A 27,259-nucleotide genomic window follows, 5' to 3' on the forward strand; every position below is an offset into this window, starting at 1 on the left:
ACGCAATGCCACGTGGGTGCAATCAATGGCGCCCTGAACCATCGGAAGGGCCGCCATCCAGGCGAACCCATATAGTCCTTCCTCCTGTTTCTCCCTCATCATGGGAAACTTTATGTAGTCCGTTCTCCTGAGATAGAGGGCCTCTGTGACCTTGCGGATGCAGCAATGAGCAGCAAATTGCGACATGCCGCAGATATACCCTGCTGCAGCCTGGAAGGAGCTGGAGGCATAGAAACTGAGCGCCACAATGACCTTGACTGCGATGGACAGCGAAGTCCTGGTCCCAATATCAGCCTCTAGGTCTGGCTGCAGGAGATGGCATAAATCGGTGACTACCTCCTTGCGGAACCGCAGCCTTCTAACGCTCCGCTCCTCAGACATGTCTAGGAATGAGAAGTGCTCCCGATAAACCCATGTCTATGGGATCTCCTCATGCGTAGCCCCACATTCACACTCTCCCTTCTCTGTTGACGCTGCCTATCAATTGCTTGGAGGCGGCGAGGGTGGTGTGTTAGCTCTGCACCCATCAAAATGCACATCTCAAATCGCTACTTCCTGTTTGATGCCTGGTTCTATTATTAGCAGAAGTTTCAGGTATTTCTTCAACCGAGATAACAAAAGGATTAATAATGCTGAAGTATGACAATCAGCAAGAAACCTGTCAGGTTATTGTAGATTTCTGACCAGTGTTTGAACATACATTACATTCCCATATTTCTAATGGTGTCAGCACAGTTCGAATGTTTGCATATTTCTTAAGGAGCAGATTTTTTATTCCAGATTCCAGTTTTCTCCCTTGCTCTCCCAGATGTGTGAATCCATTGCTGGGGTCTGATTCCTTAGATATCTGGTGTCCTCTGGGACCACAGACAATTGGCCATTCTTTATGCATGAGGCTTGACGATGAGTGTCGGCAGGCTATTCATTCAGAGGGTATCATAACTGCCCAATCTATTCCTCGTCGCCATCCATGCATGTTCGAGGGCAAACAATGTGAAAATGATCACACCAGCTTAATGAGTTCAGACAGCATGAACAATGAACCTCAAGAATTTGAACTTTCACATCACCACAAGACAATAACATCAATGTAACTGAGGCTCGGTCCACAAGGAAAGAGATACCAGAACATGATGCTCCACTTAGCACTCAGTTGAGTTCATTTTCACTTTCTGTAGTGGCAGATAACTGGCGGTTGCAGATCAGCTGCCCATTAGACACTCCAACCAATTATCCCATCCATTGACTTCAAAAGTAATTTTACTTTTTCTCCATTTTCCCCTGTAAACTCTCCTTTCCCAATTCCTTAATCTGTTCCCAGATGAAGGTGGGGCCTGGAGACCTGTTGCTAAACCCTCACCAGTACCTATCCATGCTGAGAGAGCAAGGGGCATCCAGAGAGGTTCTCTACCCATTGGAAGAACAAGGAAAACCTGCCAAGTGAAGGTTAATAATCACCTCAGCCTTGTGACAGTACAGAGTGGTGCTAAATCTATCACTAAATGTTTCAGCACTGTCACTGTACAGAATTAACAAACAAAATAATGCTGTAAATCTACAGTATAAAACCTAATGATAGATGCTGTGTGAACTTTAACATCTGTAGTGGGGAAAATGCTTGAAACTATCATTAGGGAAGAAATAGCAGGACATCTAGATAGGAATAGTGCAATCAAGCAGACGCAGCATGGATTCATGAAGGGGAAATCATGTTTAACTAATTTACTGGAATTCTTTGAGGATATACCGAGCATGGTGGATAGAGGTGTACCAATGGATGTGGTGTATTTAGATTTCCAAAAGGCATTTGATAAGGTGCCACACAAAAGGTTACTGCAGAAGATAGAGGTACGCGGAGTCAGAGGAAATGTATTAGCATGGATAGAGAATTGGCTGGCTAACAGAAAGCAGAGAGTCGGGATAAATGGGTCCTTTTCGGGTTGGAAATCGGTGGTTAGTGGTGTGCCACAGGGATCGGTGCTGGGACCACAACTGTTTACAATATACATAGATGACCTGGAAGAGGGGACAGAGTGTAGTGTAACAAAATTTGCAGATGACACAAAGATTAGTGGGAAAGCGGGTTGTGTAGAGGACACAGAAAGGCTGCAAAGAGATTTGGATAGGTTAAGCGAATGGGCTAAGGTTTGGCAGATGGAATACAATGTCGGAAAGTGTGAGGTCATCCACCTTGGGGAAAAAACACAGTAAAAGGGAATATTATTTGAATGGGGAGAAATTACAACATGTTGAGGTACAGAAGGACCTGGGGGTCCTTGTGATGAAACCCAAAAAGTTAGTTTGCAGGTGCAGCAGGTAATCAGGAAGGCGAATGAAATGTTGGCCTTCATTGCGAGAGGGATGGAGTACAAAAGCAGGGAGGTCCTGCTGCAACTGTATAGGGTATTGGTAAGGCCGCACCTGGAGTACTGCGTGCAGTTTTGGTCACCTTACTTAAGGAAGGATATGCTTGCTTTGGAGGGGGTACAGAGACAATTCACTAGGCTGATTCCGGAGATGAGGGGGTTAACTTATGATGATAGATTGAGTAGACTGGGTCTTTACTCGTTGGAGTTCAGAAGGATGAGGGGTGATCTTATAGAAACAGTTAAAATAATGAAAGGGATAGACAAGATAGAGGCAGAGAGGTTGTTTCCACTGGTAGGGGAGACTAGAACTAGGGGGCACAGCCTCAAAATACAGGGGAGCCAATTTAAAACCGAGTTGAGAAGGAATTTCTTCTCCCAGAGGGTTGTGAATCTGTGGAATTCTCTGCCCAGGGAAGCAGTTGAGGCTAGCTCATTGAATGTATTCAAGTCACAGATAGATAGATTTTTAACCAATAAGGAAATTAAGGGTTACGGGGAGAGGGCGGGTAAGTGGAGCTGAGTCCACGGCCAGATCAGCCATGATCTTATTGAATGGCGGAGCAGGCTCGAGGGGCTAGATGGCCTATTCCTGTTCCTAATTCTTATGTTCTTATGAACCTGGTAAATCATAGAAACATAGAAAATAGGTGCAGGAGTTGGCCATTCGGCCCTTCTAGCCTGCACCACCATTCAATGCGTTCATGGCTGAACATGCAACTTCAGTACCCCATTCCTGCTTTCTCGCCATACCCCTTGATCCCCCTAGTAGTAAGGACTTCATCTAACTCCTCCTTGAATATATTTAGTGAATTGATGCATAGTACAACTGGATGTATTGTAGATCCTCTGAGCCAGAAGGTTCAGTGAGTTCAAGTCTCATTCCAGGGACTTGAGCACATAAATCTAGGCTGACACTCCAGTGCAGTGCTGAGGGAGTGCTGCACTGTCGGAGGTGCCGTCTTTCGGATGAGACGTTAAACCGAGGGCCCACCTACACACTCAGATGGATGTGAAAGATTCCATGGCACTATTTTGAAGAAGAGCAGGTGAGTTATCCCGGGTGTCCTGGTAAATATTTATCTCTCAATCAATATCACAAAAACAGATTATCTGGCCATTATCACATTGCTGTTTGTGGGAGCTTGCTGTCGCAAATTGGCTGCCACATTTCCTACATTACAACAGTGACTGCACTTCAAAAATACTTCTTTGGCTGTAAACTGCTTTGGGAATGTCCTGAGGTCATGAAAGGCGCTATAAAAGTGCACATTACAGGGTCAATCTGTAACTGAAAATGCACAGCCTGAATCTAGCATTGTAGGTCTAATATATAAATTGAGTGGTGCAGATACACAGTATGAATGTAGAACTGTAGATACAGTGTAACTTTAATAGAATTGATTTAGACTACCAACCTGGCACTGTAGATGCACAATGTGAATCTTACTGTAGATACAGTATAACTGTAATGCTAGATGCACAGTTTAAATCTAGTACAACAGTTGTCCCGTATGAATCTAGGACTGTAGATGCACTGTATGAATCTTGGACTGTTTTGTTTCTTTGCCTAGTGGTTCCCCTTCATGACTATGTATGATGCGTATCTCCTACCACCTAATCTAGTGCTCATTCTAGGTGTTATTCTAGTGGGAGAAGTAAGTAAGGTGCCTGGCCAATACACGATACTGAGGGAATATTTAGTAACAGAGGCTTGGCAAGAATAGGCACAGATGAAGGAGCTGGTTCCAGGTATCACCACATCTATGCCACCCAGCTGTTCCAATCAAATAACCCCTGCAGAGCCCAAGTTGCAAAACCCTGGTAAACCAGGCATCAGTAACCTGACCTATGGGCTGGTGCACTGCAAACTGGGTGATCTGGCAGAGGAGGGGCGAGAGTTCGTAGAGGGACATTCGTGGCCCAGGATAGGTGTGAGTTCAAGGCCCAAAAGAGACGAGGGCCCAGGGGCAGCATGGACCAGCCCACACTGCGATATGTGTGCGCACTCGGTCCGTGCAGCAGAGCTGGTCTCCAGTCGTCTTGGTTAATCCTTGCCACTGGACCAAGACCTAGCTCTGTCAAGCCCGTGTGGTGGTTGGTATGCAACAGCCACCACACGTTAAAAAGATCCACACACAGGCATCTTCCACCCTTCAAGATGCAGTTTGGGACCTGAAATATTAGGTCCTTCATTGAAACACCTATGAACTCATCCCTTTTTGGCGTGGAAGCAAGTCATCCTCGTCTCGAGGGACCACCTATGATGATGATGATGATCTGGCATATACCACCGGATGCAGTCAAACACAAACACGATTGCACAGATGCAGCTGGTGGAGTTTTTCATGTTGCGGAGGCACCTGTCACTGTGTGTCTCCTGGGATGGAGGTGGCTCTTTATCTCCTTCTGCTGGGGCACGAGACAGTCGGGCAACTTCTTGCGCCAAGCCTGATGCTGTGATGGCTGTCTGGACCGGCCCTCACCTCTGGCTCTGTATGGATCACCCAGCTGGGCCGCTGTGGTACACAGGCTTTGTGTCGGTCATTGACAGCTCTCTTATTCCTGGCTACTCCTCCCATGCTCCTTGGGCGGGACTAAGTGGATAGCTCTTTCAAAGAGCTGGCACAGGCACAATGGGCCGGATGGCCTCCTTCTGTGCTGTAGAATTCTATGGGGGGACTTTTAACCTATAAAAACTGGTGTGTTGTGTGAGTGGGGGCAGTTAAATTGTTAAAAATGGGATTCCCGACCTGAACCCGCCTCCAACCCACTCACTTCTGGTTTTAACGGAGTTGGGATAGGGGGCGGGACAGGGGAGGGCAGCCAACCCGCTCCCAGGAGGCAGGGTGTCAATTTAAATATTATAATGAAACTGGAAGCCTTTTTTTAAAAAAACCTCCATTTTGTTTTTAACTACATACTTCGTAAAACCCGGCAGTTGCAGCAAGGCGGGGACTGCTGAATAAGTGTCTTTGCACTTACCTCCTGGATCCAGGGTCCCTGCCTAGGCCACAAGGCCTCTGATCAGTCCCCCCCCCACCCCCCCCCCGCTGCCCCCCTCCCCTAGGCCTACCCCCATCTCACCCACCAATGATGCTGAGGGAGGCCGGCCACAATCTTCCCTTCACCATCCCGAATATCCGACCCAATCCTCTCTTTCCCTCCCTCTCCCACCCTCCCCAATTGTCTGCTTGACACACACCTCCCACCGCCCCCCATCCTTTTATCGGCCCAGCCCCCACTCGATCCCTCACTCACTCCTCTGTGTGGCCTAGTGCCACAGGCCTACCTGCCCACAGCCAGCCAGCCTCTCCATCTGGCTGTCTGCGAGTGGGAAACCGAGACCTCGCATTCAAATCAGGCCCTGACCGCCTCAGAGGCCCACCCCCTCCACCCCCCACCCCCCCCCACCAACCACCCTGAACTCCTCCTTAAAATCCAGCCCTATGATTCTTTGACATGATTTGTTGAATATTACAGTAAATATGCAGTATAATGGGCTGAAATACTTCCTGTCGTGATGAAATATTGCATTGGCATTCATTTCCATACATTGATAATGAATGGCACCAGGAGGAGGAAATGGTAAAGCAACGTGACAAGACAAATATTTCCATTTAGATTTGTTTCTGTTCCAACAAAGCTGTATGCAAATACAACATTCTGTGTGGTTATTGGCAACGGAGGAAGTCAGGTTATAGACTTAATGGAAAAACTCTTCAGGATGTGTTTGAGATCAGTCCTCACATTCAGAATATTCCAAATTCAATTTCTCAGAACAAGTAAAATTTTATATTCGATCTACTTGTTGATAAAGGCTGCTGTTGGACTAGGCGACAATTATAAACTACGCAGTTGCAAAAAGCATTGCTTTTAATCTGATTGAGACACCAGCTACTGTAGCTCCGTAAGAGGGTGCTTTTTATTCTCTGTGTTAATCATTAGCTTATCCCCGTTGGTGTGTCCATTAAGTGCATTCACTTTCTAATACCTGATTCTTCCCTGTCAAATAAATAATACCTTAACGGTCATGTCACTGCCAAGAACTAATGAAACTGCTCTTGGCCGAACGCTGGTACAACCCCTCCCCCATTCGCCTCACCTGACTCCATGGCCCTGTTTTGGCTTAATTCTGTAGCCACTTCCTCTCTGCCCACAGTCCAACTCTGGGAACATTACCACACCCACCGCAAGTCTGACTGTACCCACTGTTTCTGCTGTCAAACCAACTCTGTAGCTTCACCTAAATCTGCAGTCAGTCTCCCCACTCCTGGACAAACTGCAGACAGTGTTCACATGGAATAACAATGCAGGTACAGGATATGTGCCTTTTGCTGCTCCTTGTGTTTGATATAAACATTTGCGCTTGATCAGTATTTAAAATCCGTGGATCACATTTATCGATCTGTAATAGAAACATAGAAAATAGGTGCAGAAGTAGGCCATTCGGCCCTTTGAGCCTGCACCACCATTCAATAAGATCATGGTTGATCATTCACTCAGTACCCCTTTCCTGCTTTCTCTCCATACTCCTTGATCCTTTTAGCCGCATGGGCCATATCTAACTCCCTCTTGAATATATCCATGAACTGGCATCAACAACTCTCTCCAGTAGGGAATTCCATAGGTTAACAACTCTCTGAGTGAGTGAAGAAGTTTCTCCTCATCTCAGTCCTAAATGGCCTACCCCTTATCGTAAGACTGTGTCCCCTGGTTCTGGACTTCCCCATCATCGGGAACATTCTTCCTGCATCTAACCTGCCCAGTCCCGTCAGAATCTTGTAAGTTTCTATGAGATCCCCTCTCATCCTTCTAAACTCCAGTGTCTAAAGGCCCAGTTGATTCAGTCTCTCCTCATATGTCAGTCCCGCCATCCCTGGAATCAGTCTGGTGAACCTTTGCTGCACTCCCTCAATAGAAAGAACGTCCTTCCTCAGATTAGGAGACCAAAACTGAACACACTATTCCAGATGAGGCCTCACCAAGGCCCTGTACAACTGCAGTAAGACCTCCCTGCTCCTATCCTCAAATCCCCTAGCTATGAAGGCCAACATACCATTTGCCTTCTTCACCGCCTGCTGTACCTGCATGCCAACTTTCAATGACTGATGAACCATGACACCCAGGTCTCGTTGTACCTCCCCCTTTTCCTAATCTGCCGCCATTCAGATAATATTCTGCCTTCGTGTTTTTGCTCCCAAAGTGGATAACCTCACATTTATCCACATTATACTGCATCTGCCATGCATTTGCCCACTCACCTAACCTGTCCAAGTCACCCTGCAGCCTTTTAGCATCCTCCTCACAGCTCACACCGCCACCCAGTTTAATGTCATCTGCAAACTTGGAGATATTACACTCAATTCCTTCATCTAAATCATTAATGTATATTGTAAAGAGCTGGGGTCCCAGCACTGAGCCTTGCGGTACTCCACTAGTCACAACCTGCCATTCTGAAAAGGATCCATTTATCCCGACTCTCTGCTTCCTGTCTGCCAACCAGTTCTCTATCCACATCACTACATTACCCCCAATACCATGTGCTTTGATTTTGCACACCAATCTCTTGTGTGGGACCTTGTCAAAAGCCTTTTGAAAGTCCAAATACACCACATCCACTGGTTCTCCCTTGTCCACTCTAATAGTTACATCCTCAAAAAATTCCAGAAGATTTGTCAAGCATGATTTCCCTTTCATAAATCCATGCTGACTTGGACCGATCCTGTCACTGCTTTCCAAATGTGCTGCTATTTCATCTTTAATAATTGATTCCAACATTTTCCCCACTACTGATTTCAGGCCAACCGGTCTATAATATCTGTTTTCTCTCTCCCTCCTTTTTTAAACAGTGGTGTTACATTAGCTAACTTCCAGTCTATAGGATATTTCTATCATATTAAATCTAAAAGACGAATACATAATCCTGAGATTTCCTTCAGTATATTAAAATTCATTATTTTCTTACTTTTTGCTTTCAGTGCAACTTGAAAAAAAACCCTCATGAAACTGATCTTATTGTTCAGTAGGTATCAGAATGTAGGGTGGGTGCCCCTGTCCAGCGATGGTGGACACACACTGTCTGACATTGTGAAGTACTCCATTACTTTACTGTCACCACTGGAAACTAATTTGCTATTTTCTCTAAATCTATTTATACTGCAAGAAAGTGTCCATTTATTCATCTGCCCACTTCTATCTTCTCACTTACAGACAAGATAGCACATAAAAGAACTTCCAAAAGTGTTTCACGAACAATGACGCAGGAAATGAACTAGAAAAGCTTAATAACACCTCTCTCAATTTGTGTCCATATCTCTTTGTGTCTCTTTCTCTCTACCTCGCTCTCAAAGAGAAAGATGCGACACTACAGTATGATGGGAAATTGCTAGCTCTGGGTTGCTTTGATAAATTCCTTTAACATTTCCACCTTCTGGAAACTGTCCCTATCGAGAATACTACAGCCTCTGTGCTTGGCTGGAGCTTTGTATTTACTTTCTATTTTGGCCTGATAAGGAGATGATCTTATGGAACTACATAAGACAGAGAAAGTAAATGCAGAATGCTATTTCAGATTAAACTACTACTGGAGGTTCAAACTTGCAAACATCAAAAAGTTCTTTACACAGAGTAATATGCGGAATGGACTTGGAAGAAAGTTGATGGAGACAAAAACATTTAAGAAACAGTTGCATGTTGTGATGGAGGCACTGTAGGTTAGTTCGGGATGGATGAGAATTGGTCACTTGGCCTTCCTCATCCAATGCAGCACAATAGAACCATTTTAATACTGTTAAAAGCCAAACAATATAGCTTCCCAACCCTCTCACTGGCCTAGTGGGTAAGGCAACCCTGCCTACCAGTATAGTGATAAGATTCTAAGGTATCGGATTCAGTTCCTGAGCTGTGCTGAGTTAGCAGTGGGTGTTAAGATAGGCTTTACAACCTTGTGCTAGGGAAGGGAGAAAATCGGTTAGGTTTCCCACTCCTGATCACGAGTGACCCCGGTGGAAGATATGTGTGTGAAAGTTAGGTGAGAATGTGATCTGTGATGCTCTTTACAGTTGAGTAGCCTGTCGACAGTTTGTTTTGAGGGATACAAATAAATAATGGGGAATTTATCGCCATACGGAGCCATCCCCATCACCTTCAGGGAGGAGGCAAGACTAAAAAATAATAATTGTAGGTTATCCATGAGGGAGGAGTTGGTAACAGCTGAGGGATTTAGAATCATTGGGAGAGGCATAATCATTTTATTCTGTAACTTACTACACTATTCTCGCTATCTCGGCCTCTGTCTTTCTTTAAAGAAGGAAAGACTTGCATTTATATATATATATCACCTCTCATGACCTTCAGGATGTCCCAAAGTGCTTTGCAATCAATGAAGTACTTTTGAAGTGCAATCACTGTTGTAAAGTAGGAAACATGGCAGTCCCATTTGTGCACAGCAAGCTCCCACAAAAAGCAATGAGATAAATGATCACATCATCTCTTTTAGTTGTTGGTTGAAGGATAAATGTTGGCCAGGACACTGGGATGAATTCCTCTGCTCTTCTTCGAATAGTGCTGTGGGATATATTACGTCCACCTGAGAGCTTTAACATCTAATCTGAAAGACGGCACCTCTGACAGTGTAGCATTCCTTCAGTACTGCACTGGAGTATCAGCCTAGATTTTTGTGCTCAAGTCTTAGGAGTGGGGCCTGAACCCACAACCTTTGGACTCAGAGGCGAGAGTGCTACTCTCTGAGCTGAGGCTGACACCTTTATTTAATTTACTGGTGCTGACGCTGTCATTTTGTCAGCTGTGCCCTGGATGAATGGCTGTTTGGAGCCAATGGAGAGTCCATGACCTTATGTACTTGGTCTGTTGGAAGGAGCAAACTCAATGGGCACAATGTGTTTTTTCTTTCTCCAAACTAGCCTTTTAACCTTGATTGTGTGCCAGTTGAGGATAGTTCCTTTCCCTATCGGGGTTAAAAGAGTTTAGAAGTGCCTATGTTATATGGAATAATGTGATGTTGTGTCTGTCTCCCTCTTTCAGGACAACCACACGATTCTGTTCCTGTGTGATCTGCACATCCACTTCCCCATCAGCATCATAGACAATATCCGAAAGCACTGTATAGAAGGGAAACTGGCTTATGCCCCTATTGTGATGCGACTGGGCTGCGGCAGTTCTCCCAGTGAGCCTGATGGTAAGTGACCCTCTGGCAGGCAGCTCACCTTCCATCTTTGTATGTGGTTATCATCACATGGCGGGAGGTCACACCTTACTTTCATTTGGCCACACACACACACCACTTGAGTATATTCTTCCTTCAGCATACTGGGTAGGGTAGTAGAGACTAAAATGCTGAAATTATTTTTTCAAATAATTAGATATTGTGATGGAGGGGTCTGTAGATTCTTTCTGGATGGGTGAGCTCAATGGCTTTGTTCATCCATATGTATCTTACGATTGACACTTTAATGATAGAGAGAAGCTTTTTGTTTTCTAAATTTGCCAACAGAAGGTTTTCCTCCCGGTCAGCCAGTTCAAGGCTCTTGGGGACGATTGTTCTCTTGAGAGATCCCATCCAAGCGATATTTACTGGGACTGAGTGTGATGGCCATATTCACAGTCCCAACCTATTTATTTATCGGAGCCTTCAGATGCTCCCTTACTGGTGGGAGTCTATCGTGACCCGGTTTATGACTTCACCTGGTGTTCACAGAGAATCCTTATAACGATTCTTCTGCTTCAGCTGCCCCACAAGTAACAAAAAAAGATGTTTGCATTCTTGATGTACTTGAGAACCTTGCCTACAGAGGATCAGAGTGCAGGGCAAATGGACCTGGCCTAGTCCACTGGCCACATCAGCTGCTGAGGGCTGATGCTGAAAATTAGCCCGAGGATACTTCCAATCCCATATTTTAAGGCAGCTCAGTGTGCGTAGAGACAGAGAAACAGGAACATAGAAAATAGGTGCAGGAGCAGGCCATTCGGCCCTTCGAGCCTGCACCGTCATTCAATATGATGATGGCTGATCATGCAACTTCAGTACCCCACTCCCGCCTTCTCTCCATACTCCCTAATCCCCTGAGCCGCAAGGGCCACATCTAACTCCCTCTTGAATATATCCAATGAAATGGAATCAACAACTTTCTGTGGTAGAGAATTTCACAGATTCACCACTCTCTGGGTGAAAAAGTTTCTCCTCATCTCGGTCCTATATGGCTTACCTTAGACTGTGACCCCTGGTTCTGGGCTTCCCCAACATCGGGAACATTCTTCCTGCATCTAACCTGTCCAGTCCTGTCATAATTTTGCATGTTTCTATGAGATCCCCTCTCATTCTTCTAAATTCCAGTGAGTATAAGCCTAGCCGATCCAGTCTTTCTTCACATGTCAGTCCTGCCATCCCAGAAATCAGTCTGGTGAACCTTTACTGCACTCCCTCAATAGCAAGCACGTCCTTCCTCATATTAGAGGACCAAAATTGCGCACAATACTCAAGGTGTGGTCTTGTCAAAGCCCTGTACAACTGCAGTAAGATCTCCCTGCTCCTATACTCAAATCCTCTCGCTATGAAGACCAGCATGCCATTTGCATTCTTTACTGCCTGTTGTACCTGCATGCCTACCTTCAGTGACTGATGTAACATGACACCCAGGTCTCGTTGTACCTCCCCTTTTACTAATCTGTCACCATTCATATAATAATCTGCCTTCCTATTTTTGCCACCAAAGTGGATAACCTCACATTTATCCACATTATTCTGCATCTGCCATGCATTTGCCCATTCACCTAACCTGTCCAAGTCACCCTGCAGCCTCTTAGCATCCTCCTCATAGCTCACACTGCCACCCAGCTTAATGTCATCTGCAAACTTGGAGATAGTACATTCAATTCCTTTGTCTAAATCATTAATGTATATTGCAAATAGCTGGAGTCCCAGCACTGAACCTTGCAGCACCCGACAAGTCACTGCCTGCCATTCTGAAAAGGACCAGTTTATCCCGACTCTCTGCTTCCTGTCTGCCAACCAGTTCTCTATCCACGTCAGTACATTACCCCCAATACCACGTGCTTTAATTTTGCACACTAATAATCTCTTGTGTGGGACCTTGTCAAATGCCTTTTGAAAGTCCAAATACACCACATCCACTGGTTCTCCCTTATCCACTCTACTAGTTACTGCCTCAAAAAACTCTAGAAGATTTGTCAAGCATGATTTCCCTTTCATAAATCCATGCTGACTTGGACCGATCCTGTCACTGCTTTCCAAATGTGCAGCTATTACATCTTTAATAATTGATTCCAGCATTTTCCCCACCACTGATGTCAGGCTAACCGGTCTATAATTTTTCTCTCTCCCTCCTTTTTTAAAAAGTGGGGTTACATTAGCTACCCTCCAATCCATAGGTACTGATCCAGAGTCCATGAAATTTTGGAAAATGACTACCAATGCATCTACTATTTCTAGGGCCACTTCCTTAAGTACTCTGGGATGCAGACTATCAGGCTCTGGGGATTTATCGGCCTTTAGTCCCATCAGTTTCCCAAACACCATTTCCTGACTAATAAGGATTTCCCTCAGTTCCTCCTTCCCGCTAGACCCTCGATCCCCTAGTATTTTCGGGAGGTTATTTGTGTCTTCCTTAGTGAAGACAGAACCAAAGTATTTGTTCAATTGGTCTTCCATTTCCTTGTTCCCCATTATGAATTCACCTGATTCTGACTGCAAGGGACCTACATCAGTCTTCACTAATCTTTTTCTCTTCACATATCTATAGAAGCTTTTGCAGTCAGTTTTTATGTTCCCTGCAAGCTTACTCTTATACTCTATTTTCCCCCTCCTAATTAAACCCTTAGTCCTCCTCTGCTGAATTCTAAATTTCTCCCAGTCCTCAGGTTTGCTGCTTTTTCTGGTCAATTTATATGATTCTTCCTTGGATTTAACACTATCCCTAATTTCCCTTGTTAGCCATGGTTGAGCCACCTTTCATGTTCTATATTTACGCCAAACGGATGTACAGTTGTTGAAGTTCATCCATGTGATCTTTAAATGTCTGCCATTGCCTATCCACCATCAACCATTTAAGTATCATTCGCTAGTCTATCCTAGCCAAATCACATCTCATACCATCGAAGTTTCCTTTCTTTAAGTTCAGGATCCTAGTCTCTGAATTAACTGTGTTGCTCTCCATCCTACTGAAGAATTCTACCATATTATGGTCACTTTTCCCCAAGGAGCCACACATGACCAGATTGCTAAATAATCCTCTCTCGTTACACAAGACCCAGTCTAGGATGGCCAGCTCTCTAGTTGGTTCCTCGACATATTGGTCGAGAAAACCATCACTTATACAATCCAGGAAATCCTCCTCCACAGTATTGCTACCAGTTTGATTAGCCCAATCAATATGTAGGTTAAAGTCACCCATGATAACTACTGTACCCTTATTGCATCCCTAATTTCCTGTTTGATGCCATCCCCAACCTTTCTACTACTATTTGGTGGTCTGTACACAACTCCCACTAACGTTTTCTGCCCTTTGGTGTTTCGCAGCTCTACCCATATAGATTTCACATCATCCAAGCTAATGTCCTTCCTTACTATTGCGTTAACCTCCTCTTTAACCATTAATGCTACCCCACCTCGTTTTCCTTCCTGTCTATCCTTCTTGAATATTGAATATCCCGGATGTTGAGGTCCCAGCCTTGGTTACCGTGGAGCCATTACTCTGTAATCCCAATTACATCATATCCATTAACAGCTATCTGCATAGTTAAGTCATCCACCTTATTACGAATGCTCCTCGCATTGAGACTCAGAGCCTTCAGGCTTTTTTTTTTATCACTCTTTGTCCTTTTAGAATTATGTTGTAATGTGGCCCTTTTTAATTTTTTCCCTTGATTTCTCTGCCCTCCATTCTTGCTTTTCTCCTTCCTACCTTTTGCTTCTGCCCCCTTTTTACTTCCCTCTGCCTCCCTGCATAGGTTCCCATCTCCCTGCTATATTAGTTTAACCTCTCCCCAACAGCACTAGCAAACACTCCGCCTAGGACATAGGTTCCGGTCCTGCCCAGGTGCAGACTGTCCAGTGTGTACTGGTCCCACCTCCCCCAGAACCGGTTCCAATGCCCCAGGAATGTGAATCCCTCCCCCTTGCACCATTCCTCAAGCCACGTATTCATCTGAACTATCCTACAATTCCTACTCTGACTAGCACATGGCACTGGTAGCAATCCTGAGATTACTACCTTTGAGGTCCTACTTTTTAATTTTAACTCCGAGCTCCCCAAATTCACTTGTAGGAATTTACCTATATTGTTGGTAACTATATGCACCACGACAACTTGCTTTTCCCCCTCCCCCTCCAGAATGCGCTGCAGCTGCAAGAGACATCCTTAACTCTTGCACCAGGGAGGCAACATACCATACTGGAGTCTCGTTTGCGGCCGCAGAAATGCCTATCTGTTCTCTTTACAGTAGAATCCCCTATCACGATAGCTCTCCCACTCTTTTTCCTGCCCTCCTGTGCAGCAAAGCCACCCATGGTGCCATGAACTTGACTGCTGCTGCCTTCCCTTGATGAGTCATCTCCCCACAGTACCCAAAATGATGTATCTGTTTTGGAGGGAGATGACTGCAGGGGACCCATGCACTACCTTCCTTCCACTGCTTTGTCTGATGGTCACCCATTCCCTATCTGCCTGAGTAACCTTTACCTGCGGTGTAACCACAAACGTGCTATTCACGACATCCTCAGCATCGCGGATGCACCAGAGTGAGTCCATGCGCAGCTCCAGTGCCACAATGCGGTCTGTCAGGAGCTGCAGTTGGACACACTTCCTGCACACATAGTAGTCAGGGACACTGGTAGCGTCCCTGATTTCCCACATAGCACAGGAGGAGCATGATACAGGTCTGGGCTCTCCTGCCATGACTTAACCCTTAGATTAACTTAATTTGGCAACAATGCCAAAGGTTTCCTACTGATAAGAAAAGAAGGAAAAGAACAAATATTCACCAATCCACCAGCCAATCACTTACCCGCTTAGCTGTGACATCACACTTCGATTTCATTTTAATTCTTTGTTTACCTTCTGCCCCTGCCCCTGCACCAGCTGGCTCCTCGAACTCCCGCTGGCTGCTCCTGTGGCCGCTTCCTGACAGTTGCGCCCTTTTTTGGGTCCCTCCTCGAACTCCCGCTGGCTGCTTCTGTGGCCGCTTCCCAATGGTTACGCCCTTTTATGGGCCACTCCTCGAACTCCTGCTGGCAGCTCCTGTGGCCGCTCCCCGATGGGTCGCACTCTTTTATGGGCCGCTCCTCAAACTCCCGCTGGCAGCTCCTGTGGCCGCTCCCCATACAGCACTGCCCTCCAGTCATCAAGATCCACGCCACGGCCCTGGACAACATAGACCATTTCCCATACCTCGGGAGCCTCTTATCAACAAGAGCAGACATTGATGACGAGATTCAACACCGCCTCCAGTGCCCCAGTGCAGCCTTTGGCCACCTGAGAAAAAGAGTTTTCAAAGACCAGGCCTCAAATCTGCCAGCATGCTCATGGTCTATAGGGCTGTATTAATACCCGCCCTCCTGTATGGCTCAGAGACATGGACCATGTACAATAGACACCTCAAGTCGTTGCATAAATACCACCAACGATGTCTCCGCAAGATCTTACAAATTCCCTGGGAGGACAGAAGCACCAACGTTAGCATCCTCAACCAGGCCAACATCCCCAGCATTGAAGCACTGATCACACTTGATCAGCTCTGCTGGGCAGGCCACACTGTCCACATGCCAGACACGAGACTCCCAAAGCAAGCGCTCTACTCGGAACTCCATCACGAAAAATAAGCCAAAGGTGGGCAGAGGAAACATTACAAGGGTACCCTCAAAGCCTCCTTGATAAAGTGCAACATCCTCACCGACACCTAGGAGTCCCTGGCCAAAGACCGCCCTAAGTGGAGGAAGTGCATCCGGGAGGGTGCTGAGCACCTTGAGTCTCATCGCACCTTGAGAGCATGCAGAAATCAAGCACAGGCAGTGGAAAGAGCATTCGGCAAATCTGTCCTACCCTCCCTTACCCTCAACGACTATCTGCCCCCTGTGACAGGGATTGTGGCTCTCGTATTGGACTATTCAGCCACCTAAGGACTCATTTTATGAGTGGAAGCAAGCCTTCCTCAATTCCGAGGGACTGCCTATGATGATGATGATTGTGTAGAATGGGCCGATACTCTCGAGTTTAGAAGGATGAGCGGTGATCTCAAGGAAACATACAAGATTCTGAAGGGGATTGACAGGGTAGATGCTGAGAGTTAATTTCCCCTGGCTGGAGTGTCTAGAATTAAGGGGCATAGTCTCAGGATAAAGGGTAGGCCATTTTAGACTGAGATGAGGAGGTATTTCTTCACTCGGAAGGTTGTAAATCTTTGGAATTCTCTGCCCCAGAGGGCTGTGGTTCCTGAGGCTTTGAGCATATTCAAGGCTCAGATAGATAGATTTTTGGACTCTTGGCAAATCAAGGGATATGGAGATGGGCGGGAAAGTGGATTTGAGGTCGATAATCAGCCATGATCTTATTGAATGGCAGAACAGGCTCGAGGGGCCATATGGCCTACTCCTGCTCCTATTTCTTATGTTGTTATGTTCTAAAGTCTAAAGGTAATGTCCACACACTAAAATCCCACCCATCCATCCACACAGGTTTGGATGAATGTCACAGTACCTAGGGTTATGGAAATCTCAACAAGTTACTTGCTGCAGCCAAGGTCACAACAAACTCATGCACAATAGCAGGAACAGCAGATCATATATTGGTGCCAGTTGCTTCAATTTAAAAGAAGTGAGGGAAAAGAAAGCAGAGGCACTATTACATGGCTATAAAAATTCATTAGAAAAGGATTACATGCCAGACGACTGGTGGACAGCTAATGTGATTCCTATATTTAAAAAGATAGATAGAACAAGTCCAGGGAACCAGTGACTAATTAACTTAATGAGGGTGGGAGGAAAGATGATGGAATCCTTACTCAAAGATGTAATAGAAAAACATCTAAAATAAACTGAAAATATAATTGTTGTGTATCTGTAAAGCATGTTCCACCACCAGGGAGCGCATCCCTTGAAGTCTCAAGGGATCTCAGCATCCCTTGGGAGCACTGTATATAAGGCCTCTAAGGCCTGTTCCTCACTCTGGAGTGTCTTAATAAAGACTGAGGACACTGTTACTTTAACTTCCCTGTGTGTAGTCTCATCTGTGTTAGCAACACAATAACTGGCGACGAGGAAACAAATCCAACGCAAAGATGCAGCAAACTGTTGGCATCCTGGAGAAGTTCTCGGAGGGTGAGGACTGGGAAGCCTATGTCGAAGGTCTAGACCAGTAATTTGTAGCCAACGAGCTAGACGGAGAAGGAAGCATTGCAAAAACGAGAGCGGTCCTCCTCACGGTCTGCGGGGCACCGACCTACAGACTCATGAAGGATGTTCTGGCTCTGGTGAAACCCACAGATAAGTCATATGAGGAGCTGTGTACACTGGTTCAGGAGCATCTTCACCCGAGGGAGAGCGTGCTGATGGCGAGGTATCAGTTCTACACGTGCCAGCGATCTGAAAGTCAGGAAGTGGCGAGCTACGTCGTCGAGCTAAAGCAACTTGCAGGACAATGTGAGTTTGATGCCTACCTGGAGCAAATGCTCAGAGACTTTTTTGTACATGGGCATTGGCCACGAGACCATCCTATGAAAACTTTTGACTGTAAAGACACCGACCCTCAGTAAGGCCATTGTGATAGCATAGGCGTTTCTGTCCACCAGTGATAACACCAAACAAATCTCTCAACACACAAATGCTAGCAATGTTCATAAATTAACTGGAACTGTGTTTGCGAGCAGAAATGTACAGGGCAGAAACCACGAGTCTGCAACAGCCAGCAGGCCTCAGGTGACTCAGATGACTCAGAGTCCGCAACAAAGGATGAATGCAAGGCAATTCACACCTTGTTGGCGTTGTGGAGGCTTCCATTCAGCCTATTCATGCCACTTCAAAGGGTATGTTTGCAAGAGCTGTGGAACAATGGGACACCTCCAATGAGCTTGCAAACGAGCTACAAGCTCTGCAAAACCTGCTAACCACCACATGGCAGAGGAAGATCGGTCCATGGTGGATCAAAGTAATTTTGAGCCTCAGCGAGAGGAGGCAGATGCTGAAGCACACGGGGTGCACACATTTTTGACGAAATGTCCACCAAAATGCTAAATGTAAAATTGAATGGCTTACCCGTAGCCATGGAACTAGACACTGGCGCTAGCCAATCCATCATGAGTAAAATGATGTTTGAGAGACTGTGGTGCACAAGGCACTCAGACCAGCCCTGAGCACCATCCGCACGAAACACCAAAGAGCTCATCACTGTCCTGGGCAACGCCATGGTCAAGGTCACCTACAAGGGCACAGTGCATGAACTGCCACTCTGGATTGTCCCGGGGGATGGCCCCACACTGCTTGGAAGGAGCTGGCTGGGCAAAATCCGTTGGAACTGGGATGACATCCGAGCGCTATCACATGTCAATGAGGCCTCATGTACCCAGGTTCTTAACAAATTTCCTTCCTTTTTTGAGCCAGGCATTAGAAACTTTTCCGGGACGAAGGTGCGGATCCACTTGGTCCCAGAGGCATGACCCATTCACCACAAGGTGCGAGCGGTACCTCACATGATGAGGGAGAGCGTGGAAATAGAGCTGGACAGGCTGCAACACGAGGACATCATCTCCGCAGTGGAATTCAGCGAGTGGGCCAGCCCGATTGTTCCAGTACTCAAAAGTGATGGCACGGTCAGGATTTGCGGCGATTATAAAGTAACTATTAATCATTTCTCGCTACATGACCAAGACCCACTACCTAAGGCAGACGACCTATTTGCGACGAAGGCAGGAGGCAAGACGTTCACCAAGCTCAACCTGACTTCGGCCTACATGACGCAGGAGCTGGAGGAGTCTTCGAAGGGCCTCACCTGCATCAACACGCACAAGGGGCTGTTCATCGACAACAGATGCCCGTTCGGAATTCGGTCGGCTGCAGCGATCTTCCAGAGAAACATGGAGAGCCTACTCAAGTCAGTACCACGCACGGTGGTTTTTCAGGACGACATATTGGTCACGGGTTCGGACACCGTCGACCACATACAAAACCTGGAGGAAGTCCTTCCACGACTGGATCGCGTAGGGCTGCGGCTGAAGAGATTGAAATGCGTCTTCATGGCAACAGAAGCGGAGTTTTTGGGGTGAAAGATCGCGGTGGACGGCATTTGGCCCACAGACGCCAAGACAGAGGCTATCAGGAACGCGCCCAGGCCACAGATCGTCACGGAGCTGTGGTCGTTCCTGGGACTCCTCAACTATTTTGGTAGCTTCCTACCGGGGTTAAGCACCCTCTTAGAGCCCCTACATGTGTTATTGCGTAAACGTGAGAACTGGGTATGGGGAAAAAAAACAAGTAATTGCTTTTGAGAAAGCCAGAAATATTTTATGCTTCAACAAGCTGCTTGTATTGTATAACCCGTGTAAAAGACTTGTGCTAGCATGTGATGCGTTGTCGTATGGAGTCGGGTTTGTATTACAACAAGCTAACGTTGCGGGGATGTTGCAACCTGTTGCGTATGCCTCCAGGAGCTTGTCTAAGGCCAAGAGGGCCGACAGCATGATTGAGAAAGAGGCATTAGCATGTGTGTTCAGGGTAAAGAAAATACATCAGTACCTGTTTGGCCTCAAATTTGAGCTGGAAACCGATCACAAGCCCCTCATATCCCTGTTCACTGAAAACAAGTGGATAAATACTAATGCCTCAGCCCGCATACAAAGGTGGGCACTCGCGCTATCAGCATATAACTATACCATCCGCCACAGGCCAGGCACCAAGAACTGTGTGAATGTTTTCAGTCGGCTACCATTGCCCACCACGGGGGTGGAAATGGCGCAGCCTGCAAACTTGTTGATGGTGGAGCAGCCCACAGACTTGTTGATGGTCATGGAAGCGTTTGAAAATGATCAATCACCTGTCACGGCCTGCCAGATTAGGACCTGGACCAGCCAAGATCCTCTGCTGTCCCTAGTAAAAAAACTGTGTACTGCATGGGAGCTGGGCCAGCATCCCCGTTGAAATGCAACAGCTAATCCAGCGGCGAAAGGATGAGCTGTCCATTCAGGCAGACTGCCTGTTGTGGGGTAACCACATCGTGCTATCCAAAAAGGGCAGGGAGTCGTTCATCTCGGATCTCCACAGCACACACCCGGGTATAGTAATGATGAAAGCGATAGCCAGATCCCACGTGTGGTGGCCCAGTATTGACTCTGACTTACAGTCCTGTGTACGGCAATGCAGCGTGTATGCTCAGTTGAGCAACGCGCCCAGAGAGGCACCACTAAGTTTGTGGCCCTGGCCCTCCAGACCATGGTCAAAGATCCATGTCAACTATGCGAGCCCATATCTCGGTAAAATGTTCCTGGATGCTTTTTCAAAATGGATTGAATATGAAATAATGTCAGGAAGCACTGCCACCGCCACCATTGAAAGCCTGAGGGCCATGTTTGCCACCCATGGCCTGCCTGACATACTAGTCAGTGACTGTGGGCCATGTTTCACTAGTGCCGAATTTAAAGAATTCATGACCCGCAATGGGATCAAACATGTCACCTTGGCCCCGTTTTAAACCAGCCTCCAATGGGCAGGCAGAGCAGGCAGTACAAACAATCAAACAGAGCCTTGAACGAGTCACAGAAGGCTCACTCCAAACCCGCCTGTCCCGAGTACCGCTCAGCTACTGCACACGAACCCACTCACTCACAGGGGTGCCCCCGGCTGTGCTACTCACGAAAGGACACTTAAAACCTGACTCTCGTTGGTTCACCCCAACCTGCATAATCAGGTAGAGAGCAGGCGGCAGCAACAAAATATAAACGATGGTCACGCCACTGTGCCACGGGAAATTGATCTGAATGACTGTGTATGTGCTAAACTATGGACATGGTCCCAAGTGAATTGCGGGCACGGTGATAGCTTAAGAAGGGAGTAGGGTGTTTGTAGTCATACTAGACAATGGACAAGTTTGCAGAAAGCACCTGGACCAAACAAGGCTGCGGTTCACAGACTGCCCTGAACAACTCACAGCAGACACCACCTTTTTCGAGCCCACAACACACACCCAAAGGATCAATGACACCACTCTGGACCAGGAAATCGAACCCATCACGCACAACAGCCCAGCAAGGCCAGGCTCACCCAGCAGCCCTGCAGGGCCAACAACAGCCAGCCCAGCGAGGGCACAGCCAACACACCAGAACAGACATTTGTCCCGAGGCGGTCCACCAGGGAAAGAAAGGCTCCCGGCCGCCTCACCTTGTAAATAGTTTTCAATTTGACTTTGCGGGGGAGTGATGTTGTGCATCTGTAAAGCATGCACTCCCATGTTCTGCCACAAGGGAGCGCATCCCCTGAAGTCCCAAGGGATCCCAGCATCCCAGTGTCTTAATAAAGACTGTGGTCACTGTTACTTTAACCTCCCTGTGTGCAGTCTCATCTGTGTTAGGAACACAATAATAATAAAGAGTAGACAGCACGGATTTCAAAAGGGAAGGTAATTCTTGACCAACCTCATTGAATTCTTTAAAGAAGTAACAGATAAGGGTAATGCAGTAGACCTAATATATTTGGATTTTCAAAAGGCCTTTGATAAGGTACCGCATAGTAGACTCATGATTAAGATCAGAACATGTGGAGTCAGGAGGCAAGTAGCAGAATGGATAGGAAGTTGGCTACAAAACAGAGAGTAGGGGTTAATGGTAGTTAGCTGCAAAAGGTGAGAAGTGGTGTTCCACACGGATCAGTGCTAGGACCACTGTTGATCACCTTTTACATAAATGATTTGGAGTCGGAAATCGGGAGTACAATTTCAAGATTTGCGGACGCCACCAAATTGTGGTGTGTAGTTAATACAGAGGAGAACTGCAACAAAATACAGGAAGACATTAATAAACTTGCAGGATGGCCATGTGATTGGCAAATGAACTTCATTAGAGATCAGTGTGAGGTGGTACATTTGATAGGAAGAATTAGGAGGCCACATACTCCTTGGAAAATAAGTGTCTAACTGGGGTAGTGGAGCAGAGGGATCTGGGGATACAGATGCATAAATCACTAAAAATTGTGACACGGGTTAATAAGGCCACAAAAAAGCAAAGAAAGTGTTGGAGTTTGTTTCTAGAGGGACGGAATTGAAAAGCAGAGAAGTTATGTTAAACTTTGTACAGAAGCTTGGTTAGACCGCTCTCTGGGTACTGTGAACATTTCTGGCCTCCATATTATAAAAACGATATATAGAGGCACTGGAGAAGTGCAACAAAGATTTAATAGAATAATACCAAAAATAAGAGGTTATGCCTATCAGGAAAGATTGAACAGGCTGGGGCTCTTTTCTCTAGAAATGTATTATACTGTTACATTCAAGTGCAGTGGATCATATTTGGATTATTTTCTGCCAAAACTCCTGAACGACAGAAGCTGATGCTGTTTGGGGATTGATGAGCATTCAGCCTGGCACTTTCTAATGTGCTCATTCCTGCTGCAGAATTGTAATATTACACATTACTGCGAGGAAACAGTTTTACAGGGCAAGTGATTTATTATCCTATACTGTCCTCATCTTTCTCTTGCCGCCCATGGCTTAGTGTTTCATGACAGGCAGATAAGGAATCTCCTTATGGCTGTAATTTCAGGTTTGCAGGATAGACTGCGAAGGTGAAAAGTTCTGAACTCGTTTTTTTAAACCAGTTTCATTATCACAGAGTTAGACGAGAACAGACACAATTGGTGTGGAGAATTTCATCAGTTACTTTTCCAGTTAATATACTTGCTGCAAGTGGAGTGATTTTATTAAACTGTTACCGTCATGATCTTAATTTGGTGCCATTAACCTCTATATTCCTGATAACTAATAAAGATGTAACCGGTTGGAATCAGTTCATTTTTAAAGCTTGAAATACAAACCCCGGAAATCAGTTTTGAAGATACTCATCCATCCATGACCCAGTGGGAAGGGCCCAGTGAGTCACCCAGCCATACAAACCAGAAGGTTCCAGGTTTAATTTCCCCATCTTAGCTGCTTTAGCTGAACTCAGATTGGGCAACATCAAAGGTGTGATAATTTGATGATAATTGGGCTAAGTGCTTCAGGGGCTGGTAAGTGAAAAATATGATCCAAGCTATCTGTGTCGATAGCCATCTATTAACCCCTGTTGGAAGGTACACATGTGGATGTTGGTTGGTGTCAGGATCAGGCTTGGTCTTGGTGTCCATATAGAATCATAGAATGGTTACAACATGGAAGAAGGCCATTCGGACCATTGAGCCCGTGCCAGCTCTCTGCAAGAGCATGTCAGCTAGCTTCGCCCTTTCACCGTAGCCCTGGAAATTGTTTTCTTTCAGGTACTTATCTTCAATATATACTCAAATAATCTGCTGAACCTCCGTGTCACACATGAGGAATGGCCAATTGAGTGAGGCATCAGAAGGCTGAGGGCACATGTAAAATCTTATCCCCAGCAAGGGATCAATACCTTCAAGTGAAGACTGGAAAAACAAAAATAAAAGGTCCACCTCCAGTTTTGTTGCTTGTACGTTGTCACGTCAACTAGTTCACTTAGACACTGATGGACTCATCATAGGTGGTCCCTCGTATCGAGGATGACTTGCTTCCACGTCAAAAAGGGATGAGTTCACAGGTGTTTCAATGAAGAACCTAATATTCCAGGTCCCGAAGTACATGTTGATGGACTACAGCTGTATTATCAGCCAAACTTGAAGTGCTCTGCTGTCAGTGTGCCAGTTATAATTAGTCCATGCGTTTTCTTTGAGCAGTTCATGCACATCAAGCTGAATGTCCAAAACACTGACCCCTCTTTTTCTTTTAATGCATCCTCAAGGATACTGGGAAGTAAATGGCTTTGGACTGTTTGGTATCTTTAAAAGTGATTTTGACAAGATTGGAGGAATGAACACAGAAGAATTCCGGGACCGATGGGGCGGAGAGGATTGGGAGCTACTGGACAGGTAATGTCACCAGAGAAAATGTGGTTGTCTCACTTCTATCTTGTATTATCCTTTGATATTTTTCAGTTTAAATTGATTTGTGCCGTTGCATTTTGAATTAAATGGAACAAATGTAATTTTCTAAGGATTTAACTGGAAGACCAACATGGATAGCCACAATACTGATCATGAAAGGTGATTTCACAGCTATAAGGTAATAGACAGGGGAACATCTATGGATGTTATTTATTTGGACTTCCAGAAGGCATTCGATAAAGTCTCCCTTAAGAGACTTGGCTAAAGTTGAAGCTCATGGAATTGAAGGCAAATTATTGACCTAGTTAGGAAATTGGCTGAGTGGCAGGAAAGAGTAGGGATAATGAGCAAGAGCTCTAATTGGCAGGATGTGTCTCGTGGTATCCTACAGGGATCTGCTTTGGGGCCTCAACTATTCACCGTATTTATTTGCTACTTAAATGATGGGATAGAGAGCCGATGACACAAAGATAGGCGGCATTGTAAGCAGTGTAGATGGAATCATAATCTTAGAGATATTAATAGACTAAATGAATGGGCAAAACTGTGGCAAATGGATTTCAATATAGGCAAGTGCGAGGTCATTTACGTTGGACCTAAAAAGGGTAGATCAGAATACTTTCTAAATAGTGAAAAGCTAGAAACAGTGGAGGTCCAAAGCAATGTTTCCTTTAAACTACACAACCGTGCAACGCTCTGCAGCTCCCACACTGCCGATGCACTGGCTTTTAAATAGAAAAAAATGCACATGTGTGGTATTTTGACTGGGCCACGTATGCCCTTAAAGGGGTTGTTCTCTCAAAAAAAATTAAAGGGATCATTAGGTCAAAAAGACTGAGGGTTCCATATACATAGATTGTTAAAATGTCATGGACAGGTGCAGAAAATAATCAAAAAGGCCAATGGAATGGTGGCATTTACAGAGGTCTAGAATACAAGGGGGTAGAAGTTATGCTACAGCTATACAAAGCCCTAGTTTGACCTGGATACTATGTTGAGTTCTGGGCACCTTAGGAAGGATGTATTGGCCTTAGAGGGAGTGCAGCGTAGATTTATCAGAATGATACCTGGACTCCAAGGGTTAAATTACGAGGAGAGATTACACAAACTAGGGCTGTATTCCCTGGAATTTAGACGGTTAAGGATTGATTTGATCGAAGTTTCAAGATATTAAGGGAATCTGATGAGGTAGATAGAGAGAATCTATTTCCGCTGATTTGGAGTCTAGGACTCGGAGACATAGCCTAAAGGTTAGATCCAGGCCTTTAATGAGTGAAGTTAGGAAATACTTATAAACGCAAAGGGTGGTACCTGTAGAAGTTGGAAATCTCTTCCACAAATGACTGTTGATGCTAAGTCAATTGTTAATTTTAAATCTGAGATTGATAGATTTTTGTTAACTACAGCTATTAAGGGTTATGGGCCAAAGGCGGGTATATGGAGTTAGGTCATGATCTCATTGAATAACCAAACAGGGTCAAGATGCTAAATGGTCTACTTCTGTTTCTATGTTCCGATGTTCATATCACTGCACAGTGCCCAGAGAAGCTACTCTTGTTATCTGGTGATGTGAGGTTGTTGGTGGTAGTGGCAAAAGAAAAAAGGCAACGGGACAAAAAGAAAAATTGGGCCAGCAGTATCCAGAGAGAGAGAGATTGGCCCAGAGAGAGTACAGACCATTATGAGAGAGCAGGGAACAACAGTGACTCTTAAGCCAGCATTGACCCAGAGAGAGAGAGAGAGAAACATCATTGGCCCAGAGAGAGAGAGAGAGTGAGGGAGAGGCCCAGAGAGATAAAAGACCATTATGAGAGAGCAGGGAACAACAGTGATTCATTGAGATTAAGTCAGCATTGACCCAGAGAGAGAGAGGGAGGGCCACCATTAACCCAGAGAGAGAGAGAGAGAGAGACACACACACAACATTGGCCCAGAGAGAAAGAGAGAGAGAGGGAGAATGGCCCAGAGAGAGAAAGTGGATGGGCTAACATTGACCCAGAGAGAGTGGAAGGGAGAGCCAGCATTGTCCCAGAGAGAGAGAGAGACACACACACAATTGGCCCAGGGAGGAAGAGAGAGAGAGAGAGCGGCCCAGAGTGAAAAGACCATTATGAGAGAGCAGAGAACAACAGTGACTCAGTGAGATTAAGCCAGCATTGACCCAAAGAGAGAGAGTGAAAGAGAGAGGGAGGGCCACCATTGACCGAGAGAGAGAGAGCCAGCATTGACCGAGAGAGAGAGTGGGCCAGCATTGACCGAGAGAGAGAGAAGAGAGTGGGCCAGCATTGACCGAGAGAGAGAGAGAGTGAGAGAGAGAGAGAGGGTGGGCCAGCATTGACCGACAGAGAGAGAGGAGAGAGAGAGAGAGTGGGCCAGCATTGACCGAGAGAGAGAGAAGAGAGTGGGCCAGCATTGATCGAGAGAGAGAGAGAGGGTGGGCCAGCATTGACTGAGAGAGAGTGAGAGTGGGCCAGCATTGACCGAGAGAAAGAGAGAGAGAGAGAGAGAGAGAGCGAAAGAGAGAGGAGAGAGAGAGAGAGAGAGGGCCAGCATTGACCGAGAGAGAGAGAGAGTGAGAGTGGGCCAGCATTGACCGAGAGAGAGAGGAGAGTGGGCCAGCAATAACCGAGAGAAAGAGAGAGAGAGAGAGAGAGAGAGCGAAAGAGAGAGAGGAGAGAGAGAGAGAGAGAAGACAGTGGGCCAGCATTGACCGAGAGTGAGAGAGAGAGAGGAGAGAGAGAGAGAGAGAGAGAGGGTGGGCCAGCATTGA

The 27,259-nt window shown here is 46.0% G+C and overlaps 1 protein-coding gene across 1 annotated transcript in view; it reads left to right on the forward strand.

Moving 5' to 3' along the window:
• The window catches only part of LOC139279435 (N-acetyl-beta-glucosaminyl-glycoprotein 4-beta-N-acetylgalactosaminyltransferase 1-like), a 980,786-nt gene that overhangs the window by 927,077 nt on the left and 26,450 nt on the right, over positions 1 to 27,259 (forward strand). Inside the window, exons 18-19 of the mRNA XM_070898559.1 lie at positions 10,413 to 10,566; positions 24,348 to 24,474. Of these exons, the coding sequence (XP_070754660.1) occupies positions 10,413 to 10,566; positions 24,348 to 24,474 (281 nt within the window). The remainder of the gene's footprint in view (positions 1 to 10,412; positions 10,567 to 24,347; positions 24,475 to 27,259) is intronic.

The sequence above is a fragment of the Pristiophorus japonicus genome, chromosome 14 (assembly GCF_044704955.1).
Source record: "Pristiophorus japonicus isolate sPriJap1 chromosome 14, sPriJap1.hap1, whole genome shotgun sequence".
Classification (NCBI taxonomy): Eukaryota; Metazoa; Chordata; class Chondrichthyes; family Pristiophoridae; genus Pristiophorus; species Pristiophorus japonicus.